Source organism: Epargyreus clarus, unplaced genomic scaffold (genome assembly GCF_041222505.1).
Source record: "Epargyreus clarus isolate Ecla_fem2 unplaced genomic scaffold, WU_Ecla_fem_2.2 ptg000009l, whole genome shotgun sequence".
NCBI lineage: Eukaryota > Metazoa > Arthropoda > Insecta > Lepidoptera > Hesperiidae > Epargyreus > Epargyreus clarus.
Genome location: NW_027332217.1, coordinates 15840284 through 15858684, shown reverse-complemented (window position 1 = coordinate 15858684; position 18401 = coordinate 15840284). Strand labels below are relative to the sequence as shown.

Below are 18401 nucleotides of genomic sequence, written 5' to 3'. Positions count from 1 at the left end.
AATTGACGATTGTTCAAATGAACTTTTAACCCTTATTTTACCCTCTACGGGGTTGATTTTTCGGAGGGGGATAAATAAGGGCGTCCTTGTTCCTATCCAGAAAGCCAAATACAAAATTTTATAGTAGTTGCTTCAAAATTAAAGGATTTCAAAAAAACTGTTTTCCCCTATTTTACCCTCTTAAGGGTAGAATTTCCAAAAGGCCTTTCTTAGTACTTATTCAAGCTATATAGAGAACCTGTGTGCAAAATTTCAGAACTGTAAGGTCCTTGGTTTAGGCTGTACGTTGATTTCTGAAAAATGAAAAAGTCATTTAGTTAGTCAGTCAGTCAGTCACCTTACTGTTTTATATATATACAAATATGTTTTTATAATCTCCGTTTAATTTCCTTTCATTTGATACCCTACTCGATAGGTTCGGTTAACTTTTTTTTTAAATGTGTTACTATTTCGCGCCAAAAATCCGCCATTTTGATTTTTTTTACTAACACCTATCTAAGGACACTCGGGTCATTGAGACAAATATAATGACACCTTAACTGTTGAAATTCATCCAGCCGTTTGTTAGATCGGATCAAATAAAGAAAGACAAACATACAAGATACGCGCGAAAAACATAACCCTTCCTTGGCAGTCGGGTAATAATAAATACACGCGACGAATAAGTTACCTATTTCCTTTGGGAAGTCGGTTAAAACGCGATGTCGTATTAATGCAGTCGTTAAAACACACGTTTACGATACCGCTACTAAACGCAGCGAGATGTTATAACGAGATGCAGCATCGGTTTGATCGCCGAAAAGTAAACCGTCAACGCTAAAATTTAAAGTTACTGATCCTTGCATTTTGACTTGGACATAAATTCCAGTAAAAATCCCATTATTATAAATAAATATAAACATTGTTTTAATAAAATACTTTAATGGTAAAGCGCTTTTGAAACAAGGGCGATTTTGTATGAATTATAAATTTATTATTTTTTGATGAAAGGGTCAAGTATATAACCTTAAAAATTAAATAAATAACTATTAATATTTATCTTTTATTTCATCAGATCTTGTATCTGTTGACGTCAAAGTTGAATAGTTCACGTTGTAACAGTCAGTAATGGTCAAGATGACCATGAGAGATTTCTTCATACTGTTTCATATTAACATATAATAACTGACTGAATTGTGTTAAGGAAAAATAATAGAAACACTAGAGTCAGTGCGTTATACACTTAGGATTGTTGTGATAAAGATTGAAAGGTGGAGCCAGTATGGTGCAACGGGGGAGCTACCTTCAAAAGGCACCCGACAACGTGGGAGTGACGCCGGGTTATGTGTGATTTTTACCGCACTAAAACCCCCTCGGTAGGCGTCCTCAGCGCTTGTAGGAGAACTCCGGGATCTCGGAACACAACCGGAGTCCTCCAAGCGCGATGCCCCGATCGGGCTCTGCCCTGGGGGAGCGTTCGCTCCCACGACATCTGGTGATTACGACGGTATGCGAGCATATATACCGCATTCCTTCCCGGGGTAGCTTACTGGACGATTCGAGTTTCTACTCCTGCCGCCCGCAACCCCGGAAGCCCCTTTTAATCGCCTCTTTCGACCGGCAGGGGATACCGTAGCCCTATTCTAGTCCCGGAACTAACAGTTAAGGGTGAACAACCCTTATCACTTAGGGGTATGAAAAATAGATAGTAGCCGATTCTCAGACCCACTCAATATGCATATAAAATTTGGTGAAAATCGGCAAAGGTAAGAAATACGGTAACTAACATTGTGACACGAGAATTGTATATATAAGATTATCGAAGACAATTAAACAGTCTATACCATATTGTTACAATAATTTATTTTCTTGTTTTCTTAGTGCTAACAATCGTAATTAAGATTGATAATTAATTAATAAAATACCATTATGGCGTCATACGCCTTGACGACAACAGATTCTTAATGAAGAATATTTTATTGTATGGCATTGGATAAATTCCTCGTATTTATAATTAATTCCTAATATATCACAGATAATTGTTCATTACGAACTAGCGGTTAGTTGCGATTTCGTACTCGTGAAGAACGGAAACTAATGAAGTCTGCAATCAAGAAAATATTTTTATTTTGAACACAATTTTATATCTACTACTACTATACTGAGTACTATATAGAGACAGTTATTAATTGTATTTAATTTATTATTAGTTATTTAAGATTTTTTAATATGGTGCATATGTTGTACATGATGCATATGTGTCGTACGTGTTAGACATGGTTCACGGCAAAACCAATTCATATCGTTCTATGTATATGAAAGTATTTATCTTCCATAACGCATACATGGGTCGCTCTTATCAAAGTATTGCAAAGAAAAGTATGATTTCGTCTGATACGAAGCGTTAAATCCCCGTAGATATAAATGGATTAAATCGGGCCTTACTGTCCCACTTTGGTCGCAAATCTACTTTTAGAATGAGAAGGGTCTGTATATTAGGCTGAGCTAATGCTAGCTAATGTGTCGAAAGAGTTAATAGACTCCACAAGCTCATAATGACAAAATGGAGAAGGGTAAAAACCAAGTAAATAAATTCTAATTAATTTTATACGATAAATAATGTATATGTGGAATCTATAGATCAATACATAAATCCACGGTGAGCGCTTAACCTGCTCTATCTATTTTTAATTGAATCTTTTCTTGACATAAGAAACATAAAAGTATACCTACATTTAAATGATTCTTTGTAGTCTTAACATTATGATTAATAGTAACTTTAGCTTTTTTGTGGTGTTTGGCTAATTTAAATATTATTGTCATACCACAAAACCGTGTCATTAAGAGGCGACATCAGCAAACTGATGACAGCACGTGTTAAGTGTTTTGTGGTCGGCGATGTACCTCGTACCTCGTATTTCCCTCCACCTTTGTTTAACTTTAACGCAAATACTAGCGAGCTAGCTTCGTACACGCGAACCGATTACGATTGTCATGTCAAATAATAACGTAATGATTGAATTAGAAAAAAAAACACATTTTTTTGTTTGAGCTTCTTGGTATGTCATGTAAGTAATGTTTGATTAGGTTATGTGTGACAGTGTTATTGTTTGCCGATCCATTATATCTCACTGTTGATACGGATCTCCTCTCAGAGTGAAAAGGATTTGAGGCTATAGTATCCCATGTGGGCTAAATGTGGATTGGCAGGCTTCACGGCCGCGTAGGCTTACTCACAACATTTTGCTTTACCAAACCAAGTTATAATTAGTTAATACGAACATTACATCCAAAACTCATACGTTTGAACCTCGGACTTCTAGATTTAGAGTTCCGAATTGCAACCCACTCTGCTATAACTGTTAATGTTTAGATACGATTAAACAATAAAATACAGTGGTAATTTTGTAATATCATGTTTCAAATTTTGAAAATTAAATAATTATACAAGTCGCCCACTGTTGGTCATTTCCTTTAACTCTGAAATGAGATAATTAATCTTATTGCAAAAGTGGTATTTAAGTAGAAGTAGTTACCCATTGTAGCAAATAACAACTAGGTAAAGCTTACTTGAATTGGAGCAATCAGAATTAATTATATATCTTTGATTTCAATATTTTATAATGATGCTAATATTTTATTGCTTAATTTGATAAATAAAATAATCAGCAGTTTGTCAAAGTTGCACAATAAACAAATTAACAATGGCGCCAATGTCAATACGATTATTTTAATGGGATATTAATATCAATTAAAATAATAAATACGAAATAACTAATCCCTTCTAACGCGTGTATGCCCTATTGCATAGACGCTGATCATTTGTTCTATGAAGACCGTGTAAATTCTGAGAAAACACACTTCATAAATGATCTTTATTGTCTATATTAGTATCAGGTGCAGTGCATAAGTAGCAGATGTAATTAATCCTTACTATCCTTACTATCCTTACTAATATTATAAATCCGAAAGTAACTCTGTCTGTCTGTCTGGTTGTCTCTTCTTCACGCCTAAACCACTGAACCGATTTTAATGAAATTTTGTACAAAGATAGTCTGAGACCCGAGAAAGGACATAGGATAGTTATTATCCCGGAAATCCCACGGGTACTAGGGATGGCGATCTAAGATCGATTAATCGGAGAATCGATATTAAGGAACAAATAGTCGATTATTTTAATCGATATTAGTAAGGATTGAATCGTAAACTATGCATTTGATCAAGTGATTATCTTTAGCAAAGTCGTTGTCCATGAGCCCACGAAGGTTTTTTTTTCAAATTTATTGTGGAACATGGATACAGGTTTCAGAGTTGGTACGACCAATTTTCGCCAGATGGCGCCACTTTCATTCCAATGAAGGTACAAATTTTCAGTTTTATGTATGTTAGTATGTCATATTATTTTCTTTGAAACGCGGGTGAAGCCGCGGGCAATAACTAGTATTATAATAATTTTATATATTGTGTCACAATGTTAGTTACCGTACTCCTCCGAAAAAGCTTCACCGATTTTCACCAAATTTTATATGCATATTCAATAGGTCAGAGAATTGGCTACTATGTATTTTTCATACCCCTAAGTGGTGAGGGTTGTTCACCCTTAACATTTTTTTATTTATATGGCAACACAACGTTTGCCGGGTCAGCTAGTAATTATATAGATTAAACGTTAATTACCTATTTACACGTCATGTATTTGCAACTATTTCAAGTCCTCCTTAATATAAACAGTCAGACTCTTAACAAAGAAATCATCGGCTATTTTCGAGTGACTTATCCTATGCGACCGCACCTAACTGCTTCTACTTAATGCCTACAATTCCGTCGACGCAGGAAGTCACTAGTTGACCGTCTAAATACCCTGCAATTTGCCGGCATTACTCCGTACTCTGTAATTCTGGTCAGCAGCCTCCTGATTAGATTCAAACATAATTGCTTTAATTCCATCAATCTAAAACTTAAACCATATAAAAGTGGAAAAGGCGTGTTGTTTATGTAAAGTTCTTCAAGTTATAGCTCTGCGTACCCCTTTTAAGATGATACCCAAAGGGTTATCCCCCCTCGTAGTATCGCAAGAGATGGGATAAAATAAGATGAGTTTATTAAGAAAAAATCATAATGTTAGTAATGTGTAATATATTAATTCGATTAGTTGGCTTGAATCTTACTGCACATTGAATCGATGAATCGATTCTAGAAGTAATTTTATTTTGATTTGGTCGCATATACACTACGGACCTAATTGTACTACGATTGGGTAATCGACGTAGCCCACTTTGAGAAAAACTTGCATATAAAAAATCGATCTGTAGTTGTAAGTCACTTTCTTCTTCTTTCTCGATAGTAGGTAAACTAGTTGTTTTCTTAAGCTCAACATAAACTTCATTAAGTATGATCTACTTTAATTGAGGTAACACCAGCTTACAAAAGTAACACGAGGTACTGGCGCTATACTGACGCAATATAGAAATTGAGTTACTATCGTAGTGAACCTAAGTTACTATCTAACTATCATTAAGATCAGATAATCGTTCTATCATAGGTCGGTGATAAACCTTGAGGTCTACGTTGACGTCACCGGGACCTCATGTCTCACTTGTACTAATATATGCCATAGCACGTAAATACGTGCTTGTTCAAAGCAGAATGTAAAGTTATTTGTGTGTGTAAACACACATAAACATGTGTTAATGTTTACCTGATAGTACATGGTAACAGGTGCGTCGCTACCTCAGAGGACTAAGTTACAACGCTTCTTCTATTTTCCTTACGACAACTTTTAAAACTGTTGTTATAAAGTAGATATAGGAGTGGCGGTGGTGGTGAAGCAATCGCCCAGTAAGAAAGGGTTGCACTCTTTCCTATCCAATCCTTTTCTATCATTCCTTGTAGTTAACTATTCATAGTTAATCAAAGTATGTAGTTGAATTAGCCCTTGAAAAGGACTACGGAGTAGCAGTGATCTGAACTCCAGATAAGTGAAGCATTCGAAGTGGTTATAACAATCTCATTAAGTAATAGATTATTATAATCTATTTAGGACAACTTCAAAATTATTACATTATTTACGAGGTGATGTGTTTTACCATAACTATCTTGAAATGTCATTGATTTTTAAGCATTCGTATGTACACCTAATTATTTCATTTTACTATGCCTAACACTTTATTTTACTAAAGACTGTAGACAATAAAAATAAACATTTATTATATTATGAGATAAACGGAATTACTTCTTTTGCATTTTGACTTTTGCATTAATGACTGTTACGATAACAATATAATTTATTATTTAAAAGAACGTTGTTGTGTTTGGTGTCGCTTTCTCATTGTATTGCTGTTACAATATCAATGAACTGCCACAAAGAAACGTCTTTCTCGGAGATATGATAATCTTAAACATACGATAACTTTATTAAAAGGAAAGAAATATGGACAATGAGATATGAAATGATTATTTTTACAAGCTTTTAATTCATTTATTTTATTTTTCAGTTCATACGAGTATGTTGTAGAAGTCAAGTTTGAAGGTGGTAGAACCCTTTGTGGTTCAACTCCGGCGGCACCACCGCCACACCTATTTCTACCTAATAACAGCAGTGTTAGGCGCTGCTGTGTTCCGTTTTGAAGGGTGTGGTAAGGGAGATATACTTTTCCGAGGCGTTCCAGCATAGTCCTCATGGGTAGCGGCGCATCTGTGTCCGACCTCAGGTAGGAATATCTAATCCTATCTGTGGCTGATTACAGATGTCCATGGGCGGCAGTAACCACTTACCATGAGGTGGACTGAATGCCCGTCTGCTACTGCTATATTAAAAAAAAAAGTCAAATCTTTCAACTGAATTTTAAACCACTTCGACAATCGACTAAGCTAATTTTTGTACACAATTTTGTATTAGTTGATAATGCAAAGTGAGGTCATTTTAATTCCAATATGGTGTACGCCCCAATATGACGGACCAATAATTACTTTATGCATCCTCATGATATGGGTACCAAATGAAAGGGATTTAGAAAAATACGATTAACAAAATGAATTTACTGTAGCTTCTTTTTTCATTTTTTTATTATTTTATACTAAGCGCAGGAAACAAAAGATGTTTAAGCTAAGTGTAAGCGACAGTAGAAGAACTTAATTTATTTTCTTTGATTTTATTAAAATAAAACTCATTTATTCATCACAGATAATTTCCTTCAGAATTGGGTACTTGACAGTTATAACAATAAAATATGAAATATGTTGGATATGATAGCTTATAAGTAAACATAAATTATGCAGTATTTCGTTTATTTTTTAATACGTTCTAAGTATTTTAATATTTAAAAAGAAATTTTAGATTTTTTATCTGTGGATTTTAAATCCCAAAACGGCGACAGTGCTGCCTCAAATGTCATGTGACGTCACTACATCGAAACCAAACAAGACAAATAATAATTAAATCGTTTGCTGTTAGAGTTGGTTGAATTTATGTTGTGAACCAAAATGAAGCCATACTATATTAAAGCTGATAGCGTGAGCTTAAAGAAGATCCATATATGCAGTGCAATAAATCAGAATGGATACATAAACTTCCGTGAGATAACCTATGGAAATATCAAATAAACAACGTAAGTAAAACATTCTTTATATTTACATTTAATCATATCGGACAATTAAAACATTTCTTAACTGACTTCAGACAGAAGAAAGGTTGTCTTCAAGTGATTATTAAGATTTTTTTAAATATTCTTATATTCTTATGTGAACTGTTTTAAGGTTATTAATTGGTTATATTTATATTTACAGATCTTCCCGACAATCATATAGTGACGACGTTATAGAGTATGTGCAGTTTAAGAGGAAGGCAAGTTTGTGTTTCATGAAAAGTAAAAGTTGTCCTGAACACAAGGTACATCAATGAAAATGAAAATGTGATGACTGTCCTGCCTAGAAGAAGTGAGGAGCCAAAAGTTTCGAAAGTGGGCACCAGTCTGAAATACATGAAGTAAAGTACATGGGAAATAGTACTTCTTTACTTGCGTAACCTACCCAACAAGATGAAGGAAGAAAAGTGACCATACAGTTCCTATTATTGCATTGCAATTTAATTCTGAAAATGACAGTGATAAAAATATATATCCATTTGTTACGGAAAATAATTTTAGTACCTAATGAAGAAAAGCAGACACGCAAGCAGCACAAAAAATTAGCTTAGGTGATCTGTAGTAATTATTGTAACTGTAACATATGATAAATATATTCAATAGTTCTACTGTGTGTACTCACTAATAGAACCATATAAACCAATAAACAAAGAAATCGGTTAATAAAATACTAATATTAGCAAATCATGTATTTTTAATTATACAGTCCTGTAACTTAATCAGTGCACAATGCACATACACCATCAATGATAACACAGTCATGAAATATTTTAATTGTGTCCTATTAATTACAGAATGTTCCCTTAAAATAGAATTCTCATAGACGTCTTATAATTCTATTCTTATCATAGACATCTATATAATATATTAAATATATGAATACTTCCACTTGCTGTTTTGTTTTGATTACGTCCCGTTCCAATGATTTGGAATTGACGAATCATTCGAGAGTTACTAAATTTATTCCTTTTTTTCAATAATACTTCTCTTACATAGATAGTATAAAATGTCATTGCTTGCAAACAGAGGATTTAAACATATAAGAATCTGCAAGTTCTTTAACGTTTATGAGATTTGGGTTTAGGAACTTGTATAAGCAAATTTGTTAGGATATTTAGCGATCGTACTTGTACACATCGTCACTGCACACGTCTTATAACTTGTCATTTATTTAAATTTTAGTTATAATAGCTAAATAACTCTCAATTTTCTTCTAAGCGTTGTTTGTTTACAGTGTAATGACGTTCCGCCACAAAATGACACTTGACCGCCTGATTTAACGCGACGTTCCGTTCACCGTAAAGAAAGTTCGATTTTTATTAATGAATAGCCCTTTTTTCGAAAAAGTGATCAATGAAAGGCATATATAATACGTATACTAATTCATTAAAACACTTTCCCAAAAAGTGTCAAGTAGCCAATTAAATTATAGTATCATAACTTGAAATGATTCGAGCTATTCCCAAAACTACTACAATTTTCGTTTCTTTCAGACAATATAAACAAATATACAAAAGTATAAGTGAATACAGAGGTCCATATCATATAACTTATAGACTAATATACATACTAATATATACTTATAACTAAATCACGTATTTACGGCGACGTCCGGGGGTCCTCTTCGTCCACGGAACTTGATAAAATATTTTTCTTAATTCTTTATTATATGAACAGTTGACAGTTGCGTGTAAACATCAACACATTGTTGTTCCAAACAACAGTTGTATCGCTCGCGTGTTGTTGTATGTAGCGTGGTATTGAACAACTACAATGGTGCGTCCTCGCTGAGGGAAGCGGCCCACTCTGCGTCAATATTGGACGAGCCTACTTCCACGGCCTTTTCTAATCAATTGGTTAAATAGTCACAGTTGCACGTGTATTTTATTGTTGAGGTAAATACATGTTGATTATAGTTGTAAAACATATTATTATAGCACGGTATAATATAAGTTATTTGTAGTGTGGTTTAAGCTTTTCCTTTACGATATGTACATACTTATTGTGGCGTGTTCTTAAGCAAGATTGCACTGTGGAACTTTCTGTCTGGTACTGATTAACAGACTTAATCGCATGATATAATCAGGGGTGGCAAAGCCAATTACATATTAAAAAGAATCAGAAAGCAAGAAGAAATAACTAATTTAACTAAACAGAAACAGAAAGCTTCAGGTAGAATCTGGTCTATGTGAAATTGTAGATGCTTGTGATGTAGATGTTGTAGATGTGCACGAAGGGCCGTGACCACTTACCATAAGGTGGACGGCAACTTACTGCCTACTACAATGTTAGAAAAATTAATGAATCTACTTTAGGGCATTTTTGCTTAAAAGTATTCAAATTACTATTTCAATTATTTTTTCTTTCTTTCTTTCCGGATCTCCCGTGTGTGGTGGTTTCTTTACCACCACACACGGGAGATCCGGGGAAAAAGGTTTTTATATTTCAAATTTTATTCTTAAATATACTATTAATGTATTTTGAAACCGGTACTGTTCATGTGAATTGATGAAGTAATTGATACTTGAAGCAGTGACACTGCTCAACGGTTTACTGACTTGGAATCCAGCAGTAGATGTTTTTTTTACACAAGTTGCCGTATTTCGCAGGACGGCACTGGAATTTCTTGAAAAGCTTGACTAACGAATTAGATAAATTCTGTAAAATAAATATATATATCATTTGATTCTATACCATTTGGTTGGTTAATGGTTGTGTTAATGCGTTCTAAAAAAGTTCGTTTCCATAATCGCGCGGTAATTATATAAACATCAGGTAGATGACACTGCTTTGTTTTTACTACACAATAATTATTATCTGTCAGGAAAATTAAAATATTTATTTCAAATGAATATCTATATAAGATGTTATTAAGCAGTGATACCATAATAGTTTGAAACGTAGCCATTCAATGCCCAGCAGTGGGACAATAAAGGGTTGACGATGAGTTAGACGAAGAATAGTAATTTATTTGTTAATTTAAATTGTATTATTTTTAAATATAAAACCTTGTGCCGGTTGTCGACCTTTTCAGGTTTAATATTTACTCAATTATTATATTTATAAGCTAAAGATAGTAATGGGAAAGTAAATAGGTGTTAATCTGTGTGTTTAATGCAAAGGAATATGTTTCGTTGTTTTATAATCAATGTATTTATTTACTTAAATGTATATTTTTGTCTCTATACGCAAATTAAAATAATGCTCTAGTTCTAGTAAGTATTCTATACAATAAAAATATTAATTATTTATAATTATAAATCTACCTTTGTTACATGGTAGAGCAACTGCGTATACAATACTATTTACCTGCGCTATTTACACTATTAGTAATTCGACTGTTCGTAGTTTTGTTCAACTCTACATACTTTTATTACATTTTAAAATATGAAATTGATTTTTTGGTTTATCGTTTATTTTCGCCTAATACATTTAATTTAATTTTATGTAATTTATTATCTGAAAATGAAAATATCTAAAGGTGTTCACGTTTGTAGTCTAATATCATACAGTGTTCACGTTTGGACTAATAAATGTAGAGATGGTGCTTCAGCAGTCACTGTTCTTTTATCTATTTCTAGGACCAGATTTGGAGTCGTGAGACTCTATGGCAAGGGAGAAGCGGAGGCCCCTTGTTATTTTCCGAATAAAAAAAATATACACCTTCAAAATATATTCTCCATAACATACTTGGCATTGCAATGGATGTAATAATAAGGTTGCAAATATAAGTGTGTTATTGAAATTAATCTTAAGGGGTTTAATTAAAGTCTTAGATTAGAGGCAAGGCTACTTAAGTAGTGCTGTAAATGGACGAGGACTTGCACTTCTGGTCTCAAGGGGCGTTAGATATAATCTTCAAGCATTTAATATAATTAATAAGACAATGTTAAGCCAATAAAAGCGAATCTCATACATCCGTCCGTATTTACTTCCGTATTACTCGGTATTATAAAATAAAAATAAATGTAGGTATTTAAAATAATATATTATATTTAGAGAAATGACTCTTTGATAATCTTATCTGGGCTGACGAATAGTCTAAAGATGCATATAGCTACTGTCTTTATGATCTTAGACTTGTATTATTGCGGAACTAAATACAAAAAAATGGCTTATTCTACGACTACTAAATCAGTAAATCCTAACGGATAATAAAATGCCTATTTGGAAATTGATAGTAGGTACATGAAATAACGAACCAACTTTATTCCTTCGTTTCTATATGCGTGATTCCGGATAGTTACAAAAAATCAAAGATGGTACGTGAAATATCTAACCATCCTTATTCTGGTTTCCAGATGCGTGATCCCGGAGTGCGAGTCAGCCAACACGACGGAGTACAGCCCCGCGTGGCTGGAGAGCGCGCTGGCGGCGGGCGGGCGGGAGCGCCGCTGCGCCAGCTACGCGCCGCTCGACACGCAGCTGCCCTGCGGGGAGGGCGGCTTCTCAGACGAGCTGCGGACTTGCGACCAATGGCTTTACGCTTCTCGGGATACTATTGTGGCTGAAGTAAGCTAAGTTTTGGACACTTATTTATGTTAATAACAGCAGTGTTAGACGCTGTGTTCGGAAATTAATAAACGAATGGCCAAGTCCGTAATCATTTTTATTTTTTGTCTTTTATTAGCAATTGATCTTTAAACATACCTACAAACATTAAAAAATAGAATATCTTCTTTTTAAGGTTCAGTAGATAAATTGAAAAACTCCGAAAAATACGCGTCTTTATTTGAAACTTTTTTGAGGCGGACATGCAGTGGAGCTTAGGCTAAAACTCAAAAAAAATACATAAAAATTAATGCGTCTATAAATTAATGTAATAATATTCCTTGTGGCCAAGATAATAAATATGTCGTATTATGACGTAATATGTTCGTCAGCGGTTTTTATCGTGGTCGGTGGAGCGCGCGACGCTATAGAACTGGCTACTGATTCTATTCCAGTGCACGTGTTATCTGATCAAGTTATGCAAATATCGTTTCCTGTGATATCACGAGTGTAATTCAGGGATTGGTGGACCGGTAAATATTCTTGATTTGTTGCTGTTGAGTAGTTATCTCGGATTCGTCTGTATTTTAAGATTGAGGTAGTAAATGAGCATGCAGTCCACCTTATGGTAAGTGGTCAGTGCTGTCCATGGATATCTGTAACCAATTCCACATAGTACAGGAGTTTAGGTGAAGGTGGATGACCAATGCGTGGCCATTTCTGAGGATTGAGCCGTTCGCCTCATAGGCCGATCTTCCCACACCCTTTCAACACAGCGCTATAACTGCTTTTTGTCAGAAATAAATGTACCGGTAAATGTACTTTCTTGGTTGAAATATACTGATTCCATTTTTCAATACATATTTTTTTATTTAAATTCCATTTCGTCAGTTACAAATTGTGTTAGTTATACTTAAAGCAATGCCAAATGTATTTTCAATTAAAACACTTCATGTTTTATCCTCATCTAAATATAGAAATAATTATAGATGTTTTTTCAAAAAAAAGCTTTTTTCTTGGAGTTTCAGAAAAAACGAGAAATATCTGTAACGCAACGACCCGCGACCGGCGGCCACGCGCCGGAAACGCGACGTCATACACATAATACAAGCGAACATAATATAGTTAGGAATGCAGTAGATCATAAATTATTGTGATCTATACAAACTAACAATACTATTGTATCTATTTGTTATGTCAACATAACCGTTTTTTTACTAAATGGATCAGAAAGTATAACAAGAAACAAGTGTTACATTTTTTTATTTATTTGTCTGCTTGTTTTGGACAATCTACGCAACGGCTGGACCGATATAGAAGGGATTTTTTCTGGCAGCGAGCTGATGTTATTAGACTAACTTAGGCTCTTGTTATTTTAGAAAAATCATATTTTGCGATTAGGATTAAACCTTATAAAATGTAAAGAGTATTTGCATTTTTAAACGCGGATAAAATCGCATAGCACAGTAATAAAAATGGTATTGTGTACACTTTTTGCATCAACTAGTCGTTCACCTCCATAATGATAGCAGCGTTCGAGTAATAAATATATTTTGAAAAAGCGACAGGAGAATTAAAACATTACTCATCCTCAAAGAGCCTGCATCGTAAAACAATCTATTTTGACGTTTTTGTGACGCACTATTATGATGTGACCTCCAGAATTCTTGAAAAAAATCAAGTTTAAAATCGCTAACTTTGATGTTGTCAATTTGCGAATGTGTAAAAAACGGAATTTATAGAAATATGATAACAAAGATGACGATGACCCACAACGATCCAAGTATTTGTCACAGTCGGCCGCGCGTGACGGCAAGCCTCATTGGCTCTCCGCGGACCGAATCATTGGTCCTTGGGTATTGTGGTAGGCCCATCATCTGAACCATTTGCTCTGACACACTGACGTTGTATTAGAGCGGCACTGAGCATAGTTTTCTAGGTTTCACTGTAACATTAGATCCTTACCAATTTAAGAAATATTTTGCTACTAAGAGTCCAAATGAGTTTGTTTTCAATAATTTATTTATATGATTTACTAAAATAAACGTTATAAATAAAGCTTTATTAATCAAAAGTTAAAGTGAAAAAGAATAATAAGAATAATGCGTCATTATTTAAATGTTGTGTTTAAACTTTCAAACGCGCATCTGCACCAACATTATTGTTATGAATGCTGTTTACTTGAACACTGTACATTATGAAAATTTATGTAAATTGAGCCAAATTAATTTAATAGATTACAAGTGAGCAATTTTTACATACACAAATCCATACATATAACTTAAGGTTAAATATCTATTCTCAATAAATGCAAACTAAATTGGTGCTTATAGGTGCTTTAGGTGTAGGTAAAGTTGATGAAGCGTCTGTTATGGCTAGGGCACGGATTTGGGATTGGATTACTACATTTTCATATAAAAGATACTGAAATGATTAGATGTGAGTGTGATTCAGTATTGTATGCAACAGCCGCTGTGTCCGTGTCTCATGTCGCTTCTTCGTCGCCTGGATCTCATGATTAGATACATCAGAAAATAACTCTTATTACGAGTAAAATAATGATGAAATACGGTTTTTTTATAATATGATTTAATAAATGTTTGTCATTTTGTGTTTCATTTAATTTCAGTTTAATCTCGCCTGTCAGGAATGGAAGCGAACCCTCGTTGGTACTGTCCATAACATTGGGATGCTGGTGTCTCTGCCCATTCTCGGCTATATATCTGATCGGTACGTACATACCTATTTCCTTGAATACTTACACATATACGACTATGATACTACTTATTTTTTTATAGAAAATTAGAAAATTAGAATTTTGAACTGTTATGTAACTAATTCTAGTTGGGGTAGAAAGCGAGCACTGGTGCTCAGTTGTACCCTCGTGGGAGCCATCGGGTCTCTGAAGGCGTTCTCTATCTCTTATGAGATGTACGTGATTGTGGAATTTCTGGAAACTGTTGCGGGTGCCAGCGCCTTCCCTGCCGCTTACATCTTGAGTAAGACCACCCATATTTGAAATTGTAGCTTGTATTGGAAAGGTAATTTAAAAATGAGTCTCAACTTTAAATTATTATTTGCAGCCATCGAGTTACTCGGACAAGACAAAAGAGTTCTCACCACAGCATTTCTAGGAATCATGTTAGTAATAGGCGGTCTAAGTTTCGCCATGCTTGCAAAGACTTTCGCCTACTGGAGAACATTCATACTCGTGGTGTACCCACCTTCGTTATTGTTCCTTTCATATATATACATCTTGCCTGAGAGCATCAGATGGCTTCTATCGAAGAGCAGGAAAGAAGAAGCCGCTGAGATAATAATGTCAGCGGCAAAAATGAACAAAGTGACCCTATCCGATGAAACAATAAAGCAACTATACAGTCAAGAGGAAAAAATTCAGACGATAGACGAAAAAAAGGATACGGAAGGGGAAGACGGCTTGTGGATACAAGTGCTAAGATCTCCGATCATAATGACCCGGTTGGCGATTTGTTCGTGGTGGTGGATAACGTGTACCTTCGTGTTCTACGGGCTGGCCATCAACTCGGTGTCGCTGGCGGGGGACAAGTACACCAACTACATGTTGGTGGTGAGCGTGGAGATCATTGCAGTGGTCACGAACGCTTTAGTTCTGGATAGATTCGGGCGAAAACGTACACTACTGACAGCGTACACGATTTGCGGTATATCGTGCATCTCAATCACGTTTGTGCCAACATGTAAGTACATACTTTTAGTAATACTATAATGACTAGCTTTTTTATATATTTACAAACATTATATGGATACAGCTATAATGCCAATCTAAGCTACGAATAACAAAGGCTTTTAATACATAAATAAAGTTTACGGCGTTGGAAATATAGTCATCTTCTCCTTTATGACTCAAAAGACTTATCAAAGAAAGAAGTTTGTCAAATCATAGTAGGGAGAAATTGTCCATTGATCTTTGGTAAGCAAAACATAGGATAGATTAAATATTAATAATGGGCGTATGCACAAAATGAAGTCAATCAGTTCTTATATTATCTGCTTACTATTTCCAGCTCTATCCTGGCTGGCGACGTTCCTGTACCTGATCGGCAAGATCGCGATCACGCAGGCGTTCAGCGGCATCTACATGTACACGTCGGAGCTGTTCCCCACGCACGCGCGCCACTCCCTGCTGGGCTTCTGCTCCATGGTGGGCCGCGTGGGCTCCATCGTCGCGCCGCAGATGCCTCTACTGGTAAACTATTATTTTAAGTCAGCATGCAGCAGAGTAAAATGTTTCTGTGTTCTGGTTAGAAGAGTGTGCTAAAGAAGCGGCAGTTTTATAAGGTGTTCCAGTTTAGTTTTTAAAAGTATTATCTTTGGTAGATTCAGGCACGATATCTTTCTTGGGATGGGAAGGCAGTGAACAATTACTAACTTACTATTTTATCATCATTACTTTCATAAAATTCTATTTAATCTATGGTAAATGGATAATTTGTGAAAATATTATTATATTTTAAATAATATTATAATCACATTTAATTATGTATATAAAAAAACTAAATAATTACGAGACTAAACGTTAATTACGCGAGTACTAATTAGTCACGTGGCTTATTAAGTGTATTGACGTAAGTATGTGTTAGAAAAAGATGTTATTTTATTAAAATTTGGCGGTGGAAATAACTTATGGAATGTGCCCTCGTGATTAACATCCAATCAAACTGAAATATAGTCTCTCGTATTAGAATTTATTTATTATAATTGAGTACTTTCAAATCAACTTTTAAATTTTAAGAAGTCCCAATTAAATTAGCTTGGCACTATCACTCAGATTCATAATAATATTGCAGGATTTTTAATTATAATACCACGAAAGAACAAGGAGCACACTGTAGCAAACCTAGCTACAAGACACGACAGCAAAGGATTCCACATAATGTTGTACTTCAAACAATATTGATTAATGAAATATTTTACTTCCAGGCCATCTACGTGGACTGGCTACCATCAGTGCTGTTCGGTGCGACGGCGCTGGTGGCGGGCGGGCTGATGCTGACCACGCCGGAGACGCTCAACACGCGCTTACCGGACACCATCGCGGAAGCTGAACACATAGAGGCCAGGTCGCTGGCACCACCCCCCGGCGACAAGGGAGCTGAGCAGGCCAATGGTCAAGTGACGTCACGATTTTGATTTGACAAAAGTAATGCGTACTTTGATAGAAGTAAAATTTAGTACCAATGCTGCTATAGAACAAGTAACAGAGTGACTAGTTTAGAGACTTAACATTTGCTTATGATTTTTTTCAATGTTGAGATCAATGATGTCGATAATTCTTAATAAATCCAAAAGAGTGAGTGAAATCATCAGCATACTAACAATAATCATGTTTTATTAATTAATACGCACTCAAATTCATATTGATCTTAAAAATAAAATACACATAATTTTGAAATTAAATTTGAATTATAAGGATGGTCATTTTCTCTCAGTGTATTATTATTAGTGGTCGGTCAGCCTTAAGACAGATATCCAGGTAATGTTAAAATTGTATCCTATGCAATAAGAGCTATTTCAATAAAATTTTGCGTTCCTATACTGTAATGTCCAATTAATTAAACTTTTTCATACTTATAGTTTTCTCATTTCCTATGATTAATGTATTTATTTAAGGCCTACACATTAAAATCACTACAGAAGAAGAAGGGTCAGTATTACTTATATAATCTTACTATTTTTTACACGAAATGTGCCTATAATATTTATAACAGAATAAGACAATTCGTTATTTGCCTGATAGTCCCTCATAGATAGCGCTTTTAAAATGGCTGTATAAAAGAGACAATAAATATTTATGATGTTAATCTAATGGGTATGTTAAAAATTATATAAGATGTTTTCTTAATCTTGTTAATAAATCGGGGATTTCATAAAAGCATTGAAACTAAGAAAAAACCTATCACGTAGCAACATAATGTCGATATGTATTATTTCTAATAAAGTCCCGGATAAAATGTGATAATTACAGTTTAAATAGTGTACAAGTAGAAGCTGTAGAATAAAGTAAAAAATAAGTTTAAGTAATTGTATTTATGTAATTTATTGGTGATTTGTGAGTTTTGATTTATTTTCCTTGTGTTTTCAAATATAATCTTGATGTTTATAAGTGATATTACTGTGACAAATCATGTAAATAAATTATTTTATAAAATATTATTCTGTTGTATTCTTTTATTTTAGTTAGTCTTTACCTAAGTCATGTTTTCAGATTAAAAAATACTTAATAAGTAAAAGTAAGAACAAAAGACT

At 34.4% G+C, this 18401-nt stretch overlaps 1 protein-coding gene and 1 long non-coding RNA gene across 3 annotated transcripts in view; both read left to right on the top strand.

Moving 5' to 3' along the window:
- Positions 1–18308, top strand: part of LOC140745098 (organic cation transporter protein) — a 39701-nt gene extending 21393 nt beyond the window's left edge. For both annotated transcript variants that reach the window (XM_073076870.1, XM_073076871.1), the window contains 6 exons: positions 11924–12134; positions 14743–14843; positions 14958–15112; positions 15197–15832; positions 16160–16341; positions 17076–18308. In XM_073076870.1, the coding sequence (XP_072932971.1) occupies positions 11924–12134; positions 14743–14843; positions 14958–15112; positions 15197–15832; positions 16160–16341; positions 17076–17285 (1495 nt within the window). In that variant the 3' untranslated portion in view covers positions 17286–18308. The remainder of the gene's footprint in view (positions 1–11923; positions 12135–14742; positions 14844–14957; positions 15113–15196; positions 15833–16159; positions 16342–17075) is intronic.
- Positions 7502–8306, top strand: LOC140744676 (uncharacterized). The gene is made up of 2 exons (XR_012102578.1): positions 7502–7586; positions 7765–8306. It is a non-coding gene; the product is annotated as an uncharacterized LOC140744676 (long non-coding RNA).
- Positions 18309–18401: the final 93 nt, after the last annotated feature.